This window comes from Argiope bruennichi, chromosome 5, assembly GCF_947563725.1.
Source record: "Argiope bruennichi chromosome 5, qqArgBrue1.1, whole genome shotgun sequence".
Lineage (NCBI taxonomy): Eukaryota > Metazoa > Arthropoda > Arachnida > Araneae > Araneidae > Argiope > Argiope bruennichi.
This window is the reverse complement of record NC_079155.1, coordinates 47,347,541-47,366,481: the sequence shown is the minus strand read 5'-3', so window position 1 is coordinate 47,366,481 and position 18,941 is coordinate 47,347,541. Positions and strand designations below refer to the sequence as shown.

Here is an 18,941-nt window from a genome sequence, read left to right as displayed (position 1 = left end):
TCTCTCTTGTAAAATCGTGTTTTTTTTTGTTGTTTTTTGGAAAAAATATTTAGATGCGGATCGCATGCTGAATATATATGAATGATTTCCAATCTTACTAACAAATGAACTGGTCATTTAAAAAAGAAAGCATGAATGCGCTTAGTTTAACATGTTATTCGGGACACTCTGCTATATTACAGTATTAGTTTTAAATTATATATATCATTACTTATATTTCCGAACTTACACCGTTTTACCAAAAAGCTCTAATAGTTATAAAAAAATGTTTTTTTTTTATGTGTAAAATCACGTTTTTTCAGGAAAAACACTTCCATAGATAAAATTAAAAAGCAAAACCTTATCTAAATATAAAATTTGATCCAAATCGTTAGAACCGTTTCCGAGATACGCGAAATAAATTTATATATTAAGTTATATACTTTATAGTAATTTTTATATCTCACTACAGTGTAGTCTTCATATTCATTATTTCGGCAAAGCAATTCTGAAGAATAAAATTTAAAAAACTATATTGGATTTGGATTGTGTTAACCCTTTCTAGGGCCATGGGAAGTATGCTTCCCACCAAATTTATCAATCTTTGTATGAAATTATGTAGGTTGGCATAACTTCTGACAAATTTTTTTAGTAAGTCGGAAACTTAGATGCTTCAGTTTTTTATCTCAGACAAAATGATGTCTTGATTTGTTACTTAATTATTAATTAACCAAATGAATTAATGAATCAAATTAAATTTATCTAATTAGCTAAGTGAATCCCTTTTCTTATTCTAATTTCAAGCCTAAAAATATTTTAACATAATATGACTAGAAAAAAAATGGCCCTTTAAAGGGTTAAAGTAAATTATGGATTTTCTAATTCATGCTATATTTCAAAAATTATTAGACTTGTTTGTAAACTTCACTCGTCATAAAATATTTTCTATTGAAAAAATTCCAATTTTTTTTTATTTATATATTTTTATGAATTTCAAATTGACATCTTAAAAATTATAAATCTCTTATGATTTTTAAATCTTTGCATTATAAAAAAAATGACATTTTCTTATTTCATACAGGTACTAAGCATTTGCAATGATATAATGGATGATGCAATACCCGATATGAGAGCAAATAGAGATTTCAGAGCAAAATTCCCGGATGATGTGCTCCATGAAAATCTTGCTGGTCAGCTCTGGTTTGGCGCTGAGGTATATATAAAGATTTTGATAAAAGATATGAAAAAAGGAGTAATTCTGATTTAAATTAGTAAGTACTTCTGTATTAACTGCATGCCAGCGATGAATCAAAAGAAAAGAAATCGTTGGAGATCGCACGCTAATAAGTTCTTTCCTAATTACAATTCTGCAATATTCGCCAACAATATGTGGTTAATAATAAAGTTTGCCACTGGCCTGTGGTTAATGCGTAAGTTCAATTAGTGTGTTGCTAGTAATGTGTTTGTTAGAAAATAAAGTTAGAATGCGTTAAATATGCATTTCTGATATTTAAAAACAATACAAACCTTTAAAGTATTGATATATATGAAGCTTTTTTTCTTTTTTTGCATTTGGAATGATTATAATATCTTAGTGCATGAATATATGTATAAATTAAGATTTTATTTGCGAATTTTAATATACATAGTGAAAGATTTAATCGTAATTACAAAAGAAAAAAAACGAAAATAAACTCTTAAGTATTTTTTAAAAATAAAATCATTAATAATTTTGAACAGTGTGATATTTTCTAAGAAAATAGGTAAATGGAATGTTTATAGTATTTAGTGTTATTTGCATTGTCAGATAGTTACCTAATTTTATGTTGATAACAAATGCGACTTTTTTGTAAGGACATTATTTGAACTCAATCAACAGAATTTGTTATTTATATGCAAATGTAATATTTTTTTTTGCTGTATGACAATATAATCTAGTAATGACATTTATCAGTAATTCTTTAATAATAATTACATGAAAAGAAACAATGCCTGTTTTGACAGTGAAATTAGTTTTGGAATCTAAAATATGCATCATAATGGAACATTATTAGATTTAAAAAAATTAAAGTCCTTTATGCCTTTTTTCAAAATAGGAAAGATTTAGTTATTTTTATTTGACTGCCATGTTTTTTAGATTGGCTAGTTTTATTTATTTTTCTTTTGTTATTTGATCCTTTTTATCAGTGCTTCCATACCTTTTATTATACTCAAGCATGTCTGATGATTTTGAATATTTTCGATATTATATATTTTTTGTTTTCTGCTAACTAAATCAGAAATTGTATGTTCATACTAAACAAGTGAATTTATTTTTCTTTCCATTTCAATGACATTAATTCATTGCCAGATAAAGATTTTGTTTCTTCCTTTTTTTAGTCGAATATTCTCAAAATTTGAAATTGGTCTTGTACAAAGCATGTACAATACAGAAGGGATTAATTTGTTATCCAGAGTATTAAATTCTGAAGATTTACTTTTATTGCATTTAAATGCTGATATAATTTTAACTAAAAAAATTTCTTGTTTCTGATTCTAATTTTCTACTAAACATTTTTCATTTGATATTTAACAGAATATTTACCCAAACTATTCCAAAGAATTTAATTCCAATCTAATTTTTTTTCAGTGCCTTGCTGCTGGTTCTAATATTATTCACAGAGAACTTGAAAGTGCTAGTATGAGGCCATTGGCTAAAGCTTTAACTCGTGCTTTAGATAATGTACGATGCCTTCTGAGAGAGCAGTCATTAAAGAACTCTCTTGTCTATTCTGATAAGGTAGAACGTTTTTCTTTCACTAAAAATGTAGTGTGTATATATATATAATATAATATAATAATGTTTAAAAGTTTGTCACTGTACTTTTTAAAAAGGATTTATTCAAAATTTCTTTTTTATTAATATAATTCCTATTGTATATTTTACATGTTTTGATATAAAAATATCTTTTAATATAAATTTTAAAATTTAATGTTTTTGCTTTAAATTTAGCTTCTATAATGAACTTTTTGATCTTTTATCAATAATCTTTTAAATCTATCAATGATGTTTTTTAATTGTAAATGATAGAAAGCTTTGCATATTTTGTTTGTTTTTTTAAGTCCAGGAATCATGAAGGTAGTTAATTGATTAGAATTCACAATTCTTATTATTTCAGTATTGGAAAAAGAATTTAAATGGGGTAACTGCATTTGTAATAAGTAAAGTGTTCGATCCAACATTTGCGAATAAAAACAAGCTTTGGAAAGAACTTTTTATTCGCTGAATATGTATATACCATTTGCTTAAAACATCTTTGTGGAGTTTATTAAATTTGTCTAAATAATAGATACAAGACAAATTAAAAAGAAATTAATGTTAAAAATTTGTTCTTGCATTTTTTCATGTATTTTTATTTACCAATCATGTGCAATTAAAGTTCTAAAAAACATATAATGATAATTTATTGATAAATTCGTATATAATTGATGGAAGTAGAATTTAAATCAAATTACCAGCAGTTCTGATTCCTCAGTTATGTTAACTATATTTTCTTAATACTGAATAGAAACATTCACTAATGACATCTTAAAAAGATTATTTAATAAGTGCCATTTCTTTAAAAGTGTATTTAATATTTTTTTCCTATTTAATTAAAAAAAATTGAAATCTCATTTTTATTTCAAAAGTATGGTATCTTATTCCACTTTTAATTGTAGGTGCGAGAAGCTTTAAGGATATTTGACAGACTTTTTGCAGAGTTTGAACTTTGGTATGTGTATTTTATTTCTTATTTCATAACAATTATATCCAATCTTATAACTTAAATGAATATTATCACATTTCATAAATTGATACATTTTCAAGGATTCGTATTAAAATGTTTTTTATGTTATAGTGAAGGAAAATATATTTCAATTTTTCACGTAGAAAAACACCAAATGAACTTTTTCAACAAAAATTTTCTTTTTAATTGATCAAGCTTTAAATACTTTCTAACTGTATTTTTCATTCTGTAATGAATTTATATTTTTACTTATTTAATCATTTATATATTTAAGCATTTGTATTTTGAACTTCTATGACTTCTAATTTCAACAATGTTGCGGATAAAAAAGGAGACAAAAGCACGAGGCAAGAAATTTTAGTTATTCCGTTAATTTAGATACGTAATACTTATATAAAAAAAACACATTTAATGATTGTCACAAAATTAAAAACTGACAGCAAAATTAAATGTTAATTAATATTATCTCTAGGTCTCGCAATTTTTATCATTAGCTAGCTTTAAATTTATGAAATTTTGTGATTATTTTCACATTACAAAAGTAGCACATGATCATTAATGTAGAATAGAAATGTAACAGTGCAATCAATAAATGAATTAATAATATTAAGGGCAGGCTTAATCACAATTCTTGTGAAAATTAACAACTATTTATAAAATATTGTAGATTTTTTTAACTTCAATTATAATGGTTATATTGAATTATTCTTGATGTATTTCTTTTAAAATTTCAGTTATGTGAGTGCTATGGTTCCTATAAAGAGTGCCAAAGAATTTCACTTACAGCAAGAAATTATTGTACTATTCTCAGAGACTCTCATAAGGTATAATTATTTTACAAGTATTTTTAATATTTTAGAATATTTTATCTTATTTAAAGTTAAAATTAAAATCGTTTTTATTCTTCTTTTCAGATTATTCATTCCTTTATTGTATAACAGTGTGTTAATTTTTTAAAGCATTTTGAAATTATTAAAATAAAAATTTAATTCAATTTGTATAAGAAACATATTTTGGTAGATTTTTTTTTACTACAAATTTTCAGCTCTGAAAGCTTTTATTCTCTTTATAAAATAAATAAATAAATTTAACTCTTTGATTTTTTTTTCATTAACCTAATGCAATATTGGATGATTATTTCTTGAGCAAAATCAAGAATGACTAATATCCATAAAAAGATTAATACTATATCAAGTTAAAATGACACTTTTGTTTACCTTTTTTTTTTTTTTCCTTCGTTTGAATATTGGAAAAATAAAATACTGAAAATATTCAGTTATATGGATTAATTGAGACTAAAAAATCGAATAGAACACTTTCACACCCCTGTTCCTGTAACTATTATCAGTAGTTGAATGGACTTGGAAACGTTATCTTTATTAAGGATTATGAGAAATATATAATTTTTTTATTGTATTCTTTGGGAGTTGCTAGAAACTTGGCTAATACAAAAACTAACGTTAAGTAAAAAAATAAAATAAACTTGAGATTCTTAACTTTTTGTACTAAAAATAAGAAAGGTTGAAATTATTTTTAACTTTTAAATAAAGAAAAATTACAATTAAGACAAAATATTAATATTGAAACATGACGAGAGAAAGATTAAGAAAGGTAGAAAAATGATTACGTATTTATATACACATACAATAATAAAATTACACTCTACAGCTTGATGCTGAAACACATTTTAAAGTATCGTTAATAATAATAGTAAAAAAAAAAAGTCCAATTCTTCTTGTCTTTAAAGTATAAGTGAATTTGAATTAAAAAATACTTGGCCGTTGACAGTTCATAATCACAGTTCCTGGGTGAGAGTAACTCAAAGAAAAATACCCAGTTGTGCTGAGGCTGTTAATTCCATTACACTGTTTTTCTTTTGAGAACAGTTACAGATTAAAAGTAATCAAGAATTTGTCAGTGTTTTTTATAGAGAGAAAAGGATCCACTTTCTTTCCATCTCTTTACTAAAAAAAAAAAAAAAAAAAAAAAAATTGTTCAGGATTTTTTTTTCACTCAAATTTTTTCACATAACTAGAATAATTTAGTCCTGCTGTACTGCATATGAATAAAATGCCAGTCTTGTAAAATCATTCATTTATTACTTTTGCTGAGTAAAATAATGGTATAAAAATTGTCGAGTTCCTGAATAAAATGACTTTTTTAATTCTAAGGGCACTAAAAATTGGATTGGTAACGCAAGAAATGGTGGATGATTTCGATCCATCTCTGATGTTTACCATCCCTCGTCTTGCCATTGTATGGGGCTTACTATTATATCCTGACGGACCTTTTAATGTGGAAAAAGATTCTGCTGATATGTCTGAACTATTCCGGCCATTTTGTAATTTACTGTTCAAAATAAGGTAATTATGACTGATTTTTATTGTTTCATATTAGTAGTATTTCATATATATCCATTGGTGGATTTTGAACTAGGCAACTGTATAGGGCCTCTATATTGAGAGAGAGCCACAAGTGGTTTGATTTAAAAAAAATTATTGCCAGATAAATAAGTTTATAAAAAATAAAAGTTATGTATAATTTTCTATATATGTTCACTTAGATATTAGAATGTTTATAGAACCAAATCTCTGTTTCAATAATTTTGTATATAAAAGTGGATACCAAGCAATCTGAAATCATAATAGATATATTTTCATAAAATTTATAAAATAAAAGAAAATGATTTAGCTAACCAAAATCATTAACATGTTAAAAATTAAAATTAAAATGATCATCTTGTTAATAAAAGGATTTCATTATGTTCATTGCTTAGGGGTGCTAAATACCTAAGTTGTTTATATTTGAACTTAAATTTCAAAGATATCTTGAATTATTTCAGAGATTTACTGTGGACATTGACGGAATCTGAATTACGCGCACTGGAAAAGATGTTATGCAGTTTAGAAGAGCCCAAAATTGACGAGAAATCGAACGTCATGGACAATATTGCTCTAAAAGCGTCGGAAGACCCTGTTCCTTTTCTTAATAAAAATCAACTGAATTCTAAACAATTCATTCATGATTTTTATGCCTACAATTTCGGGATCCACTTCCCTGAAAACGGCGTTCCAGAAAGTTCCGACGATATTTTAGTGCAAGAGAAACATTCTGTAGATGTCAAAAAATCAGATAAAAGACATAATAATAATATTGAATTCGAAGTAGAGTTCCAGCACACAGCTGGGGCTTATACCCTCAGGAAATCGCCCGAAATTCCAGAGAGTGACATGGAGACTTTGGTGTCAAGTGATTTTGGCATTTCCGATTATGATGATATATTTTGCAATGCCCAAAATAGAGACCGGCTGCGGTTCACTTCAAACAGTGGTGCAAGTGAGAGCAGCCGACGGCATTCACGGAACAAAGAACTGGAGGATACTTTGTGCGATGATGAATTAAGGACTAATAATCATCATGTTGGTCATTCTAATGCAAATGGGATGATCCTTCATTCCTCTAGTGAAGTGCCGAAAATTGTCACAGAAAACTGTTCTTATTGTGCTACCAACAATAATGACCTTTCCCTGGAGCACACTACTGCTTCTCTTGAGAATCGCCTTAGTAGATTACACGAAGACTGCACTTGTGGTGTCGACAGCTCTTCAAGAGAACATTTAACTCCATCTAGAGAAATAATGAGGCAAGTTATGAGAAGAGTGGAAATTGTTCCACCTGGACAGCGGATTGCTGGTTACAGTTCTGTAGAAAATAGCCCACGTGCTTATCATCATGGCTTGCTAAGTCATTCCTTTCCTACTCACCCTGCACATGCACCACATTGTTCCCACCTTGAGTTATCCACCTGTCGCAAGATGAAAAGGGTATCTCGTCGTCGCAGTATGAGGAATTCCTGTGCTCCTAGTGACAGTGAAATTGCCTCACCCAAACGCTGTAATACAAACCACCAAAGCGGTATCCATTCAGCACCATCATGGATAGCGAATCCTACGTACAGCTCTCCCCTCACTATTCCACGTGTGCAGCGTTTGCGTCACGAAGAGGAAATTGCTACGAATAGTGAAACATACTCATCTTGTTCAAGTTGTCAGAGCATTTCCAGTGTTTCTAGTCCAGAATGGGATTCAACTAGGTATGCTAATTTTTTTTTAATATTACTTCTTTTATTTTTGCAATTCTTTTTAAAATTTGATGCAGTTGCAGTTAAACATATATCAATTTCGAAGATTCCTTGAAAAAAAATTTGATGCCCAAAAGTTTCAAAATGAAAAATGGCAGATTGTAAAATTTTCATTTTGTTTTTTTAAAAATAATTGTTTTATTAATATTTTAGAATTTTTGAGGAATTAAATTATCTTAGAAGTTTCGTAAGAAGTTGAATATATGTGTGTATGAGAGTTGCATATGTATTCATAACATAATAAAAAAAATGCAAGTCATATGCAAAAAAATTATTTTGAATAAGGTAATCCCTACTACCTTTTTAATATATTAAGTTCCAGATGTGGAGGATATTTCATATATAATCAATTGTACTGTAGAAATGTTTGATCATGTTTTATATATTGCCAGAATTCTAGATTTCCTCAAATTTGGATATTCTGGATTTTTAAAATATGAATTAAACTTCTCAAATTTTATTTTTGGCAAACATATTATTCAGCAGTTACTTTCTCTACTTAATTGCACTGGTGTGCAAAACTTAAGCAACGGCTGCTTTTTTTGACATAATTCTACGAGAAATCATCTGAGAGACACGAAATTCAGAAATGAGAGACAACATTTTGTTCTTAAACGATGACGGAAGCATAGTTGCGCAAAAATGAATACAATGCATATAGTATGGAATCAAACAATGAAAGACTTTATTGAACTCTTAGTATCGCTCAACATGATTGTTTAAGAGGAAGGACAACAAGCAGATGCTCCTTAGTATGGTATATGCCCTCCCCTTACTGCATTGATTGCTTCGCACCGTCACTCCTTACTCAGCACCAAATTGTCCAACAGTTGTTGAAGTAAGAGTGCCCATTCCTCAATCAGCATCTGTTTCAGTTGTTGAGTGTTCCCTGGAGGATGTAATTGTGCAGCAAGGTTTCTCCACAAAGCATCCCATATATATGTTCTATGGGATTTAAATCAGGATACAATGCTGGCTAATCTATTCGAGTGATCTATTCATCAGCGGTCTGGTGTGACTGTGCATTGCCATCCATAAAAACGAAGTCTGGTCCAGTAGCACCTCGGAACAGCTGCACATGGGGAAGGATCACCTCCTTACAATTGCGATCTTCAGTTACAGAATCTTTATCGAAAATGGGGAACTCAGTCCGTCCGTTCAGCATAATTCCTCCCTAACGATAATTCCAGGACTACCGTAGCGATCTCTTTCCTTGATGTCATGTGATGAAATCGTGTCCCGGCCTCTCTCTAAATCAACTGTCGTTGAGAATCAATTGTGGCACTGAAACGACTCTCTTCCTTATAGAGGACATGACTCCATTGATAAGATGTCTAGTTTTTGTGCTCCTTAAACGGTGCCACCGATCGCCAACTTTCAAAGGAATGCAACGCTCAGGTTGGTGGACGAATAGGCTACCTTTTGTGAAGGCGTCTGGCCAAAGTAAATAACGATACTTGTCGCCCTGTTGCTATGCGCAGTTGCTGAGCAGTGGCGCTTGCTAACTGGTATCTTGCTCTTTTCACCTGCAGGATGATATATCGGTCATTCACTGCAGTTGTTTTCCTAGGGACCACCACCAACCTTTCTAATAACTGTACCTATGGTTTGGAAGGCTTTGCAAGCGCGCGAAGCGACACTTTTGTTGATTCCGAACTCTTCAGCTGCACTGATCAAACTGCGCCTCTTCTCCAGCTTTCCGATCATTCTTCCACGTGAGAAGTCGTCCAGGTGATTTCTTCTAGTCATATTTCACTATAAAACCTATTTGCACTTGCAGCGACTGTCTTTAATTGTGCCTTTGTTCTTCCTATTTTTGTAGTCTTGAGCTGCGCGCGCCGACTGTATGCGTTTTGCGTACTTTCAGCCGCCTATAATGTTTCGTTTGTATCAACTTTCTACTGAATTGCGTGTTCATTGTACTGATCGCAATAATCCCTTTTCTTCAATTCCAGGGCTACCTGCTTAAAATTTACATTGTTGCTTAAATTTTGCACAGCCGTGTATATGTGTGCTATGATGAAAGAATGTAGAACATTCTTAAAGATTTTTAACATAAATTCTTTGGACATTGTGAAATTTTTATTCCCATTAAAAAGTGCAAATTATGCTTGTGGATCTGAAAGTATTTTGAAGCACTATAGATAAAGAATGTAGAGAAATATATTAAATAGCATGACGACTTTTAGAAATTATTCCAACTGCATTTTTTTCTCCTGCTATCCATTTATTTCCATGTATTTATATTCTAATACAACATTGGAGATTTAAGAGTAAGTAATTTTTAGAGGATCGGATTTTGCATGTCATCTGGCAAGTTTTTGAAACTTTCATATATTTGCTTAGATTAAATATATTGCATTTATTACATTTTTTGATAATTAAAATCTAACATCAATTTTATAGATTGGTTTTTATATCTCTTCTTTATTAAAAAACTAGCCTCCTTTGGCGACCAGCCGATTCGCCCATCTTAATGCTCGTTAAAGTTTTAATAATTAAATACTATATTGTTGTGCCTATTTTAATAGCTTCTTCATCAAATTATTTTAAAGCTTCAAATTTTGATAGCCATATAATTCACTCATAATATTATAAAAGCATTCAGCTTTAACGTAATATGAATCTCTTTAATTTCCTGTTAGCTCCCGTAGAATTTATGCTTTAAATTAAAGTGGAAATGATTAAACTGCAATTAATATAAGAACATTTTTTACAGATACAAAGCATTTTTTTAAATATGAGTCGCCGAGCATTTAAATCTTTTGGGCACTAAAAAATAACTTTGTTAATTTATGTAATATATCAAGAATTTTTCAACAAAAGTTTTTCAGATTCATTATGGACAAATCGATTAATTAGCAATGTTTATTTTCTTAATGTTGGATGCATTTAAAATTAAACAGAATCGTTTGAAATAATCGGCCGAAAAATTTTAACCCTAACCTCATTAGCGTGGGGAAAAAAACTGAAGCCTTACTCATTTGGCGGTGGGGAAAATGAAAAGATTTTTTTGGCGGGAAAGTTAGTTTTTAATTAATTATTAAAATTCCAATTAAAAATTCAAAAAAGGGACCCCAGGTGCACATTCCCGACCTCCAAGGTATACATGTACCAAATTTGTTAGCTGTAGGTCAAACGGTCTGGCCTGTAGAGCGCCAACACACACGCACATTTACATTGAGCTTTAAGTATAGATAGATTTATACTAGATTTTTTTTTTTTTTTTAACATTCTTCCTTTAACCTAGAGCATGAATTATATCATCCGAAAGCAAGTTAAGCCTAACCTCGTTAGCGTGGGGGGAAAAAAACTACTTAAAACTATAAACATGTACGAAAAATATATAACTAACATAAATACAATTTAATTAGAAAGGCACACAACTAACCTAAAAACAATTTATTTACAGTGTGAACCTGAAATAAAACAAAACAGTAAATTTGTTGTCAACAATCAGAACACAATGCGCATGCATAAATTTTCAATGCCAGTTATGGTATCGCAAATGCTTGAATTTTCTACGCCAGTTGGGGTAACGCTACACAGAATAGAAATTTTTAATTTCCTTTGTTCTGTTTTATTTTAATTCAAAAGTACCTCAGAATGAATCCGAAAAATGGATTAATTAATAACGTTTAATTTTAAATGCTTCCTACATCACAAAAATAAACAGAATCGTTTGAAATAATCGGTCGAAAGCATGTTAAGCCTACCCTCGTTAGCGTGGGGAAAAAAACTTGCAGCCTTACTTATTTGGCGGTGGGAAAATGAAAAGAATTTTTGGCTGCAAAGTTAATTTTTAATTAATAATTAAAATTCTAATTAAAAATTCATAAAATGGGACCCCAGGTGCACATTCCCGACCTCCAAAGTATATATGTACCAAATTTGGTAGTTGTAGGTCAAACGGTCTGGCCTGTAGAACGCCAACGCACACACATTGAGCTTTATTCTAAGTATAGATTATCACTTTGTTAATCTAAATTGAAGAATATATGGGCTTCTCTCTGCATTTGAATCCAATACATTTTGTCATCTACAAAATTCAAATAGAAAAATTCAAAAGTAGGAAATTTTTCAATGTGTCAGTAGTACGATCCATTGTAATTAAAAGCAGTTGATGCGGTTGATTTGGGTTTAGTTACCGTTAATCAATAATTTAGGATATCATTTTTTTAATATTTATAATTGATTTATTATATTAAACTACTCTTCCTATAATCTTAGTATGCGTATAAGTGGTCATTATTTTCCGCTCGCCAATAATATAGTTATTTTTAACTTTCTACATTATGTAAACTGAGTTATTTATTATATTCCAGGTTTTTTTATTGTAATTATATAATCTTCTATCTCTTCAGTTTTTTTTTTTTTTTTTTTTTTTTTTTCTTTTCCATATCTATAATTGACAAAGGGTGGTTCTTCGTCTTATTTTCAAATTTTTTGGGCTGCTGTACTCAAATTGATTTGATTCATGTTTTAAGTTCATGGGCAGTGTGTGTGTGTAATCAAAATTGTGAATAGATATCAAAAATGTTTGGAAGAAACTAAGCCCTCATTTTTAATGTTTATTTAGCTTCTATAAGAGAGGAGGAATTTTTGCAGAACAGTGTTAAATTCTTTTACATTATTTATTTGGATGCTAAAATTGTTATTAAATCATGTGCAAGTAAATGTCTTAATTTTATTTACAGATGCATTTAGGTAATACTTTATATTTCTTTTAACCCTTTATTTACCAATGGTACTTAAAAGTGGCATTAAAATGAGCTAATATCTTCGTAATATGTCAGTTTTTTTTAATGATATTCCAAAGAACACAAAAAAAAGTAGTTCGGACAACAAGCAACAGATATGTTAGAAACAAAAATTGTTAATTAAATTAATATAGATCTTTATTTAATAAAATTTTTTCCTCTTTTCTGGCCTTATTTTGCTTTAATTAATGATGTAAAAATAAAGCTAAAAAAGTGATGATAAAATAATTCAATAAATAAAGCATTAAAATAATTATATATTATCCATATTTTTAAAAAATGCTTTCATAACATTTTTTTTCCTAATGCTAATGTTTTTTTAATACTTATGTATTCTGTTTTCAGCCCTGATACCAGTTCATATAATTCTGAATGTCAGGATGATGAAGAAATTGCTTTGGCTCTTCAAGCAGCTGAAATAGCTTCACGAAATAAAGCTAGAGCAAGGTTCAAGAGCAGTCGCGACCTCTTGCATAAATTGTTTGTGTGTGTTTCTGGTAAGGGGGAAAATAATCTTTCTTCTATTCATATGATTGCAAAAATATTTTAAGTGCCTTACCTTAATAATCATTTTATCATTACCATCTTCCCTTTTCTTGCAGGTGTTGCAGATCAGCTGCAAACTAATTATGCAAGCGACTTGCGAAATATATTGAAGTGTGTTTTTGATATGAACTGCAACCAGCAAGACTCTTGTGATAATTCCAAATCCCTTGAAAATCAAAGTGATAATCATGAACATGGTTTGTTGCACGAGCCCAATTTTAGCGAGACAAACAACCATGTATCAAATGATGAATCCAGTACAGTTCTGAACAACAATCAGAGAGATGACGATGAAAGAGATCGTAGCTCTGTTGACAGTGCAGAAGAAGCTGTTCCGGACAATTCTCCCACTCAATCTCTAGTCATACCAAATTTAATTCAGGAAAATGAGAACAATGTTGGTATTTTAAATGGTATGTATTGAATATTGAGTAAATATTCAGAAATTTTTTTAAAACGTGTTTTCTTATATAAGTTGTAACGATGTTTGTTTTTATTTATTAAAAATAATTTCTTCAGCAGGACCTCCCGAATGGATGCCAGATGAACTTAGTTCAAACTGCATGGCTTGCAAAGTACAATTCACTATTTTAAGACGAAGGCACCATTGTAGAAATTGTGGAAAGGTATAAAATTCTTTTTTTTTTTTTTGTTGTTGTTGTTGTTATAACTCAACTAAAATGGTTGAGAAATACTATTGAAATTAGCCACTGCATTAAATGTTATAAAAATCTTTTTGAAATGGATACATGAATAAAATTCATTCAAAGAAAAGACAATTGGATGCTGTGTGAATTGAAGGAATGCCAAAGCATGGAATCTGTAGCAATTCATGTATACTACTGCTTCAGGGGTAAAAAAGGAATTGTTCTCCATCCAATTTTGTCCATCATATAGGAGATGGACAAAATTGGATGGAGAACAATTGGAAGATTTGCATCAGCTTTACTCATTTAAAAGCATAGCAGCTTCATGTGAATCAGCTAATATAGAATAACATAGCTAACATCAGACTTTCACTCTTGCTTGACATTTAATTTCTTGCTTTTATAACAGCTATTCTTCACAGATTGAAGATAGTAGTTCTTAAGTTATTAAATATAATAATTAATACTTAATTAAATAAATACATTTTAAATTAAATTTATATTTTACTAACCAAAGCAATTTTGATTCAAACATAAAGTGGTATTTCTTAATATAATAAATTTAAAAAAAAAAAAAAAAAAAAAAACTTTATGATATTTACATTTAAACTGATGCAATGTCATTTTTAATATATATCATAAATCATTGATGCAATCATGTACAATCATTAATACTTATCTTTATATTAATTTTATAATATTTTAATAATTATCTTAATATTAATTTTAAATAAATGCATTTTAAGTTAAATTAATATTTTATTCAACAGAAGAATATTTCATATGTTTTGAGTCAAAAATAAAGTGATATTTCCTAACATTACAAATTTGTCTTTTACATTTAAATATGAAATATGTGTTTTAATAGATTAAATATCATAAAGATTATTGAATTTCAAATATTTCTAATATGTGGTTTTTAAAATTATTATTATTTTTTTTTTAGATTTTTTGCTCCCGCTGCAGCTCGAATTCAATTCCTCTGCCTCGATTTGGACATTTGAAACCAGTTCGTGTTTGTAATCAATGTTTCATGTACCAGCTTACCAATCTTGTCATGCAAAGACAATTGTTTCAGTGAGTTTTCAAACATAAATCCTCTATGCTTTAATCTGGTGCTATATCACGAACGAATCAGAAATGAAAAAAAGTTGTCGAGAAGGAATTTCTCAGGGTCTGAGCAAGTGGTGAAGGGCTCTTCTATTACTGTTATGATATTGTGAATGTACATATGTCTTATTCTAGTTACAGTTAATGAAGATATTGCTTTATGTACGTTGAAAGTGTTGAACTATAAATGAATTACATCTGGCCCAAGTGTATTTTTCCCCATAATTGTTTTTGGGAGAGTTTTCCTTTGTTTGACTTGACTGAAAGAGAAGAATGAAGGAACAATTTTTACTTTCCATATTAAAGTTATTAAATTAGGCAGTTGCCATTTTATTTAGGACCTAATAGATTTTAATGACGGGAAATATATTCATTAAAAAATTCAAATTTGTAAGATGCTGAATAAATTCATTCTCATTTATCTTCACCTTGTTTGGAATGGTTAGAATTATATAGGTTTTATTTTGTTAATTAATTTTTTTTTTAGCTTTTTAAAACATAGTGCTGAGAATTAATAATAAACTGGCTGCTGATGTTAAAATTATATAAATACATGAAAAAAAAAAAGAATTTTATTATTTTTATATACTTATAGGACTTTTTAGAAGCCTAATTTAAAATATTTACTTATGTATATCTTCAAAAAATGATTTTTATTTATTTATAGGCCTATATATTTTTAAAATGATTTTTTTATTCCATTTTATTTCACCGGTGATATGCTACATCAAAGTGCAAATGTTAAATGTATGCAATGATTTACATGTTTATTTCGTACTTTTTATTTACATAATAGGTTGTGTTTTTAGACAATGATAAGTTTTCTGCAAACTTAAACTGAATGATAAAAGTTATCTTTAAGATGAGCTTTAAAAATAGGCAGTTTGTTTTCTTAATTGTCATTGATTAAATGCTTCATACTTATTCTTTTTGATATATGAAAAAGGTTGTATGTGAGACTTAATGATTTCTTTTAGTGTAAATCTTGTAAATTGAGTTCTTGTTTTTTGGTAGATTCTGTGTTTCATAATAAAAAAAGTGTGTATATTGACTATATTTCAAGCATACAGTTTAAATACTATTTCACTGATAAAATAATATTTTTGTACATAAAGGAGGTGTCATAAGATTTGTTTCAACAAATATAACAGTGTATGTTTGATATGGTTTTGAATCTTTAAGCTTTGTTTTGATTGTTGTGAGCTATTTACATTTTGTTCAATAAACAATTAAATGCAAAATTTTGAATTGTTTTTCTTCAGTCATTTAAGCTCAGAATTTTTAGGAATATATTATTTACCAAAATTTATTCTCATGATTTAATGCATTACATCAAATAAAATTTTTTTGAAAACTGAGAAAGACAATTTTAAAAATATGAATGCATGTAAATAAATTTTTGAGTTAAATTAAGAATTTTTTTTTTATTGCCCTGACAATTTTTTTCTTATGAAATATTTGTTAAGATGGTAATCTGAACTAAATCAGCCTTTTTATTTTTCACAATGAAAAAAAAATATGTATAATATGAAAGTGATTTAAAAAAAAAACATTGAATTACAGATAACATTGTTTAATGTAATCGGGTTAGTGTTATAATTTTTTTATAATATCACAATCATCTGCTCCCAAACTGACCAATTCAAATGGACAAAAAAATTCATTTAATTTGACCAGTTTTGAAGTAGATAATTAATCAGCCTTTATTTAACAATTAATTCCCAGATGTTTCCTTACAAGAGGGACAAATTCCAAGAACATATCTTCCGCATGGGATAAGGTTAACATTCTTTTCTCTGGACTAGAATGATTTAAACAGACAATTAGTTGGCTAAGTATCACTTGAAATCTTTTGAGCAGCTATAATTCACTTTCACCTACTGTTGTACTTCAATTGCAAATAGATTTAAAAAAAATTAAATTCTTAACTTGAATAAAATTTTATTTAAGATGAACCGACACATTTGAAAATTTCACAAGATTGCGAGGTTTTTGTGAGGGAGATCAAATAAGAATTGATGATTCTGACGGGGACGAAAGAATTGAAGGGAATCCTCCAATGAACACACATTTAATATTTTGAAAGCTGGCTTGCAACATTCTTCAATAAGTTTAAAAAAATGTATGTACAAATACAAGGAATAATTTTGATAAACAACAATTATATCTTTATTTTTTAAAATTATAGATAGACTATAAGTCTTTTATCTTATCAAAGGAAAAGTGCTTTTGATTTCACACATTTTAAATGTTATCAGTCAGTTAATGTTAGGAAAATTCTAAAGTTCTGAAATGATCACATTGACATTTACTATATTTCATTTAAATCTTTCTCCATCCAGTCTCTTCTAGAAAAGAAATTTTAGATCTTTTTCTGATTCAAAATATTGCATATCATTCCTGTGTAAGAACTACAGTGTAAGCCTAACTTTTGATTTTTGCTTATTTGCCTCTGATATTCCTGTCCTTTTAACTTTATTGTTCAAATTTATAATGCAATTTAGCCTTTAGTATTTAAAAGAATTCTTATCAATATTAAATACATCAATTAATGTTTGAGATGCTATTAGAATCAAAATTTTAAGTAATGAAATTCGGGTAATTTTCTTATAGCTAAAAACAATAGCAAAAATTTATTTCTTTCAAGAAAATTCTTTAAACAGAAGTAAACAAAATATCTACATTAATCGAAAAGACCATCTGTGAATTACAATATAATAAAAAAAAAAAAACATCAAAGTAGCCAGAAGATACTTACAAATTTATAAAAGACAAGACTTTATATTAATGACTTTTAATTATAGATCAAAAATCAGTTTCTTTTTTAAAACATTAGCTCACAATTTCTGTTCAAGAATTTATTTTGTTATACCAATCATATTTTTGGCACGAACCGGAATAATTACTTTCAAATCAAGAGCAAAGAAAAAACAAATGCATAACCAAAAAGGTTGGTATTTTATTTGCATGACTTTAAATATATATATATTTAGAAAATCTGAACTACAAGTAGATCACATTTATAATGATATCACATTAGGCTAAACCGACATTATAGAAGTGAAAAGAAATCTTATCTGAAAGTATGAATATCAGCGAAATCAGGATGCAGAATATCATCTGTGTTCTTTTAACTATTAGTCTGTATTCAACACTACTTTGTTCATGTTTTTTTTTTAATTAAAAGTGAAACTGTAAAATATGTAGTTAATTGAAAAATCAAAAAGAAAAAATGCAAGACACTTTGGAAAGTGTCTTGGTTTCACACAAAGATATGAAGAAGCATTTCAATAACATGCAAGCACACATACATAGTTAGGGGCTGCATTCTATCTTGCAGCAAAAAGTTGTGCAGGAGATATTTTAAGAGGAAATAGCTGCTTCAGTACACTATCAACCTTTCAGGGAAATAAGAAAGACCCTGAAAGCATGGGAAACTTTTAAAAAGAGCCATCCCATGTCCCATTTTCACCAAATTTTAAAATGTAGGTAAAAATGAGTGTCTTAAAAAACCTTTCTCATAAAAAAAAAACATGCATTATAAATAAGAAATTACATTTTTATAAATGTGAAAAAAAAAAATTGGAATGGAATGCATTATCCTATTTTATACGAAACATATGGGGACAAAAAAGCCGTTTAATGAGTGTTTTGCATTATAAGTATAAATAGAAAATTATACTCATCCAGAAAGGTCCCACTGTATTGATTTTGCACTCACACCTTGTTCTTCGTGACAATGTCACCTAGTGAATTATAGCCATTCAAATTCGAAATAATTAATTGAAAATGAAGACATGTTCAAATTTGCTGCCATTAGAATTTAAATTATATAAAAATATTCATGATTGTTGACTTCCTAATTTGGCATATTGACAACACAGTACAGAAAAACCTTTTAATTCATTAGGAAAGCAAAATTCAATGAAAAAAGTTATTAGATTATTCTTATGTTAAATTAGAATTATTCGAATAATGAACTAAAAAAATC

General features: G+C 28.6%; 1 protein-coding gene across 2 annotated transcripts in view; it reads left to right on the top strand.

The window, feature by feature from the left end:
- The window catches only part of LOC129968614 (lateral signaling target protein 2 homolog), a 79,510-nt gene extending 63,334 nt beyond the window's left edge, over positions 1-16,176 (top strand). The window contains exons 3-12 of one of the 2 annotated variants that reach the window (XM_056082682.1): positions 1,061-1,192; positions 2,609-2,758; positions 3,679-3,731; positions 4,481-4,570; positions 5,918-6,109; positions 6,589-7,839; positions 12,993-13,144; positions 13,250-13,606; positions 13,716-13,819; positions 14,787-16,176. In XM_056082682.1, coding sequence (XP_055938657.1) covers positions 1,061-1,192; positions 2,609-2,758; positions 3,679-3,731; positions 4,481-4,570; positions 5,918-6,109; positions 6,589-7,839; positions 12,993-13,144; positions 13,250-13,606; positions 13,716-13,819; positions 14,787-14,921 — 2,616 coding nt within the window. In that variant the 3' untranslated portion in view covers positions 14,922-16,176. Of the gene's footprint in view, positions 1-1,060; positions 1,193-2,608; positions 2,759-3,678; positions 3,732-4,480; positions 4,571-5,917; positions 6,110-6,588; positions 7,840-12,992; positions 13,145-13,249; positions 13,607-13,712; positions 13,820-14,786 lie in introns of both variants that reach the window. The other variant, XM_056082681.1, reaches the window with a different exon arrangement.
- Positions 16,177-18,941: the final 2,765 nt, after the last annotated feature.